Genomic DNA, 6,514 nt, shown 5'->3' with positions numbered 1-6,514 from the left:
GAGCTGATATCTAGACATTTAACATGGTTTAATTCATAATAACCAAAATCACTACCAAAGAAAAACATGGAAAATAGCTTGATATCAGATATCTTACCAGCTATTTTTGTTGTTATCATTATATTTGTCCAAACAAATTAACCTTTAGTTGAACCAGACATTAAAATGAACAAGAAATTGAAGAAAACAATGGGTGTTTTACCTTCTTAGTGTGTTATTTTATTGTTTTTTTTATTATTATATGTGTTTATCTTCTATATATGACCTTTGCCTATTTGTATTTGTATTTTATTTTGAAGTCCACACCTGTCCTACTAAATGTGCATTCTGTATTGACTAGAAATTATAACATATAATGATACAATATAAATATAATATAATGATAACAACAAAAATAGCTGATAAGAGTTTCTTTTAAGAGCTGATATCGAGACATTTAACATGGTTTTATTGATCATGATTTTGGTTATTATCAATAAAACCATGTTAAATGTCTAGATATCAGATATCTTATTGATGGACAGATAACTTAATTGTGACTGAAGTGCCATGCATGGAAGTGTATGACTTTCTTATATATTATTTTATTGTTTTTAGTTTTTAGATTTGCATCGGTTTTATCTTCTATGTTTTTATCTTCTATCTTTGTTTATCATCTATATATGACCTTTGCCTATTAGTATTTGTATTTTATTTTGAAGTCCACACCTGTCCTACTAAACGTGCATTCTGTATTGACTAGAAACTCCTCTAATGTCTAAATAAAGCTGCTTGTTAAACGTAATTGTGACTGAAGTACCATGCATGGGAGTGTATTACCTTCTAATATGTTATTTTATTGTTTTTAGTTTTTAGATTCGTCATCCCTTTTTATCTTCTATGTTTTTATCTTCTGTTTATCATCTATGTATGATCTTTGCCTATTTGTATTTGTATTTTATTTTGAAGTCTACACCTGTCCTACTAAATGTGATAAATACAGTCATGAAAATAAATGTCAAACCACCTTGTTTTATTCAGTTTCTTGTTCATTTTAATGTCTGGTTCAATTAAAGGTCCATTTGTCTGAACAAATATAATGATAACAACAATAATATCTGATAAGAGTTTAATTTAAGAGCTGATATCTAGACATTTAACATGGTTTTATTCATAATAACCAAAATTATCATCAAAGAAAACCATAAATTAAACTCTTATCAGCTATTTTTGTTGTTATCATTATATTTGTTCAAACAAATGAACCTTTAGTTGAACCAGACATTAAAATGAACAAGAAATTGAAGAAAACAATAGTTTAATATTTATTTCCATGACTGTATATTGACTTGACTACTATAATGTCTAAATAAAGCTCCTTGTTAAACGTAATTGTGACTGAAGTACCATGCATGGGGGTGTATTACCTTCTGATATGTTATTTTATTGTTTTTAGTTTTTAGATTTGTCATCCCTTTTTATCTTCTATGTGTTTATCATCTATATATGACCTTTGCCTATTAGTATTTGTATTTTATTTTGAAGTCTACACCTGTCCTACTAAACGAGCATCATGTATCGACTCTAAACTGCTCTAATGTCTAAATATAGAGTTGTTAGTGTTGTGAATGTGACGGAGCTCCGCGTGGAGCAGCAGCCTGCTGGACGGACGCAGCTACCGGCTGACGGCGCTGCGTCACTTCCGACAGAGGACGAGAGAGGAGCCAGTAGTCTCAGTGTGTCGCTGTAGTAACAGAGACACAGCAGCAGGTCACCGAGACACCGAGACACCGAGCCGGACCGAGGATCCACCAGCAGCACCGGAGAGAAGACGGGACCGGCAGCAGGACCCGATCACCTGGAGACTAACTTGGAAATAAAACCCGGAGCGGATATTCTGGAGTACCAGGACAACAAACAGGAGCTCAGATATAACTTTTTATATTTTATTTTTCTTCGTGGAGCGGGAATAGCTTTTCTTTCTGCACCACAGAGGACCGAGGGTGTTTTATGTTAAGTTCTGGTTCCTTGTGGATCTGTTGGCGCTGAGGCGGACACCAGAGACACCAGAGACGCGGCGCGGCGCGGCTCGGCTCGGCTCGGCTCTCAGCCACCTGACCTCCTGGAAAACAAGCCTGCAGCTAATGACACGCAGGTCCTGACGTGGCTCATTATAAGCTCTGTGACGGAGCGGGACCAGGGACTACAGGGACTACAGGGACCAGGTCTCCAGGTTCTCCGCGACGCTGTTGCATGTCCAGTTTTTGACGCACACGTGAAGTTCTTAGAATCCAATTAACTGATATCTAAATGATGGTTAAGTGCTAATTAATTCGTGTCCGCTGTGAAATTGAATTAGTTGGACTTTAATTGCGCGGTGGAGAGGTGAAGCTGCCCCCCTTCTAGTCGCTCTATCCGGATCATAAGCGGATCATCCGGCAGCATGGAGACACGCGGAGCTCCGGTCCTCCTCCAGCGGTCGTGATGCGCAGCGCCGGTCCGATCCCGCGCCTCCTGCAGCCCGTGATGCGCGCTCTCTAACCCGCAACCAGTGTGGCGCCGCGTCCCGGTCCCGGTCCCGGTCCCCCCGCCGGCAGGATGAGCAGCACCGACCTGGAGCGCATGTCCCTCAGCTCCTCCGCCAACTCGGTGGCCTCCAGCGCGCGGACTCTCTCCGCCAACGTGCGGAAGCTGCACAACGCGCTCAACCTGCTGCTCAACGACTTCGAGCGCGAGCAGTTCATCCACTGCCTCAACGTCTACCACTCCAAACGCAACGTGTACGACCTGGTCCAGACCCTCAACGTGATCCTCAACGCGCCCAGCAAGCGGCAGCTTCTCCCCATGCTGCGGCTCGTCATCCCGCGCTCCGACCAGCTGCTCTTCGAGCAGTACACCTCCGAGGGCCTCTACTTAAAGTCGGATATAGTTGCAGCCAACGGCACCGCGGAGCCCCCGCAGGGAGACTTCGGCCCCGGAGCCAGCCCGACCCCGACCCCCCCCGGGCATTTCTCCCCCAGCAACCCCGCCAACAACCCGGAGTTCCAGGTGGCGCTGCGCGGCTCCCCGGACAGCTTCAGCACCAGCAGCGACGGGACGGCCGCCCCCCTGGTGCCGCTGCTGGGCAGCAACTTTGTGCACGAGCCGCCGGGGGAGATCCGGCAGGTCACCATGAAGCGGCACAAGAGCAACGAGGGTCTGGGGTTCAGCATCCGGGGGGGCTCGGAGCACGGGGTCGGCATCTACGTGTCCCTGGTGGAGCCCGGGAGCCTGGCGGAGAAACAGGGGCTCCGGATCGGGGACCAGATCATGAAAGTCAACGACAAAGTCTTCGAGAAAGTCACACATGCTGATGCAGTGAAGGTAGGATCCTGTTTTATTTTATTTATTCCTGCTCAGCTTCATGGTTCCATCAGCTGGTGGAGAGTTTTAGCCTGCAGCAGATCAGTGATCCGGCTCCAGTGGGACCGTCATGGGACCAGTCCGGCCTCGTCCTCTAAACCTCTAAACCTGCTCCTCCTGTGTGTAATAAGCTCTCTTATTAATTATGTGTTGCTGCTGGTGTCTTCCATTGACCTCTTGCAGCTAACAAGAGTGGATTTGTTGAGGCGGATTGATTTTCGTGCCTGAAGCAGCTTTGTCTCTGTGTTCTATCAGCAAACAGTGAACACTACTACACTACTATAGTACTACTACTATAGTACTACTATAGTACTAGCTCCACTCAGCATGTAACCAGAGAGCTTTATCAACAGCTGCTAGCCACAGAGCAGGGTTTGTGTTCTGTGTTCTGGCCCCTGGGGGCCTCCGTCTACTGTTCTGCCCTACAAAGTCTAACTGCAGGAACTATATTTATGGTCGAAATTGAGTTAAAACTAAAAATGAGCTCCTTGATGTCTGTTTTATCTTGTGACAAAGTTTTAGATTTCCATTTTGCTTCCTTTCAGAGAAATAATGACATAAAAAATTGCAGTAACTAGAAAAAAATCCAACTCAAAACCAAAGCAGACTGCAGTAAGTTCTTTTAATGGTCTGATTTGGATTTTTATGTTGTAAATCCTAAAGTTAGATTGTTAAATCCGTTGAAAAAACAAAGTTTTAAGGTTTCAAACGAGGTATAAAATGTCTGTATTGACTTCTATAGTCAGCATGGAAATATGTAGTATATTTATTTATTTTGTTTTACAGTAAATACAAAATTAAACATAAAACCAAAGCAGACGGTCTGATCCAGTGTAGTCTTGTATTTCTTCATTGTGTTGAATAGTGAAGACAAGAATTATAGACATTATATGTTTATTTGAAAGGGAAATTATTATCTAGATAGTGATGAAGTAAAAAAGTGAGATAAAATGATATTAAGACTAAAATATAACATTTCTTTATAATATTAAGTATAAAATAGACAAATCTTTGAATAGAGTTGTTAAACACTTAAATACATTCATAACAATCAATCTGAAAATGTTTATTCAGTGAAAACTAAATATAAAAGCTAGACAACAACATTACTATTAGAACCTTTTACAGCAAAACCAGAGACAGGAACTACATTTTTGGGGTCAAAGGTCAAATAAATCATGATTTTTGAACATAAAAACATCAATACCTGTAGAAATAAGTCTCATATCACTGACTTACCTATAACACATCTGGCTGGAGAGTTAAAACAATGTTAAAAAACTTTAACACAGTTTTTCTCAGTTTAACCCTTTGTGTTCCTGCAGTTAGACTCTGTGTGTTTGTGTTGTTGATGCTGCTGAGTGTAAAGAAGAGCTATTAGTGATTATGTGATAAAGAGAGAGTGTGATGTGTGTTGAGTGGTTTAGGAGGAGACCTTGTGAGGTCCTTGGTGTTTATGAGGCCTTTGAGCTGTCCATGGTGCTGAAAATGCAACTTTACGTTTACAGTTTTTCTCTCTTCAGCTACTTAAAACCATGCTTTCTGATCGATTCTGTGATTGCTCTCATTGTCACACATTTTATTCTCCAATCAGAGAGATTTATAGTTATTTAACAAGTCAGTTTAAAAGTATCTGGAAAATCTCACTCATGGTCAATGCTTTTGCTCGTTATTTATTGATTTAACTTCATTTTACAAATCTTTGAAAGCAGTTTGACTCTTGTTAAAGGTTTTTATGTTGGTATTAAATTATTTTTTGTAGAAATATTCTTTAAAGCCTCTAAAGGCTTTTGAGCTGTCCATGGTGCTGAAAATCCAACATTTTACGTTTTCTTCTCTTTCTCCTGGCAGTTCTTCTCTCTCAGGGTATTTATGTTTATGCATTATGTATAATGTATTATTATTTAAAAACATGCTTTTCTGATCGATTTGTGTGATTGCGCTCATTGTCACCGACTTGCTTTATACTCCAATCAGAGGGATTTATAGTTATTTAACAAGTCAGTTTAAAAATATCTGGGAAATCTCACTCATGGTCAATGCTTTTGCAAGTTATTTTTTGATTTAACTTCATTTTTTACAAATCTGTGAAGGCAGTTTGACTGTTATTTAAGGTTTTTATGTCAGTATTAAATGCATTTTTGTAGCAATATTCTTATGCCCCTCTTAAGAAACACCTTTTAACCTTTTAAAGCCTCTAAAGGCTTTTGAGCTGTCCGTGGTGCTGAAAATTCAACTTCACATTTTTTTCTTCTTCTTTCTCCTGACAGTTTTTCTCTCTTAAGCTACTTAAAAACATGCTTCTCTGATCGATTCTGTGATTGCTCTCATTGTCACCTACTTACTCCAATCAGAGAGATTTATAGTTATTTAACAAGTCAGTTTAAAAGTATCTGGAACATCTCACTCATGGTCAATGCTTTTGCTCGTTATTTATTGACTTAACTTCATTTTCACAAATCTGTGAAAGTTTTGCAGTTATTTAAGGTTTTTATGTTAGTATTCATTGTATTTTTGTAGCAACATTCTTATGCCCCTCTTAAGAAACATATTTTAACCTTTTATAGCCTCAAAGGCTTCTGAGCTGTCCATGGTGCTGAAAATGCAACTTTTCTTCTCTTTCTCCTGACAGTTTTTCTCTCTTAAACTACTTAAAACTGTGCTTTTCTGCTCGATTCTGTGATTGTGCTCATTGTCACCTACTTGCCCACGTTTTATACTCCAATCAGAGGGATTTATAGTTATTTAACAAGGTCCAAGTCAGTTTAAAAGCATCTGGAAAATGTCACTCATGGTCAACGCTTGTCCTAGTTATTTATTGGTTTAACTTCATTTTACAAATCTGTGAAAGCAGTTTGACTGTTATTTAAGGTTTTTATGTTAGTATTTATTGTATTTTTGTACCAACATTCTTATGCCCCTCTTAAGAAACATCTTTTAACCTTTTAAAGCCTCTAAAGGCTTTTTGAGCTGTCCGTGGTGCTGAAAATTCAACTTTACATTTTTTTCTTCTCTTTCTCCTGGCAGTTCTTCTCTCTCAGGGTATTTAAAACCGTGCTTTTCTGATCAATTCTGTGATTACTCTCATTGTCACCTACTTGCCCACGTTTTATTCTCCAATCAGAGGGATTTA

General features: G+C 39.8%; 1 protein-coding gene across 1 annotated transcript in view; it reads left to right on the top strand.

Moving 5' to 3' along the window:
• The first annotated feature begins 1,635 nt into the window (after window positions 1-1,635).
• Window positions 1,636-6,514, top strand: part of whrna (whirlin a) — a 296,475-nt gene continuing 291,596 nt past the window's right edge. Inside the window, 1 exon segment of the mRNA XM_059358134.1 lies at window positions 1,636-3,342. Within this exon segment, the coding sequence (XP_059214117.1) occupies window positions 2,578-3,342 (765 nt within the window). The 5' untranslated portion in view covers window positions 1,636-2,577.

Source organism: Centropristis striata, chromosome 19 (assembly GCF_030273125.1).
Source record: "Centropristis striata isolate RG_2023a ecotype Rhode Island chromosome 19, C.striata_1.0, whole genome shotgun sequence".
Taxonomy (NCBI): Eukaryota; Metazoa; Chordata; class Actinopteri; order Perciformes; family Serranidae; genus Centropristis; species Centropristis striata.
The sequence above is the reverse complement of the archived record's forward strand: the minus strand, read 5'-3'. Positions and strand labels throughout refer to the sequence as shown.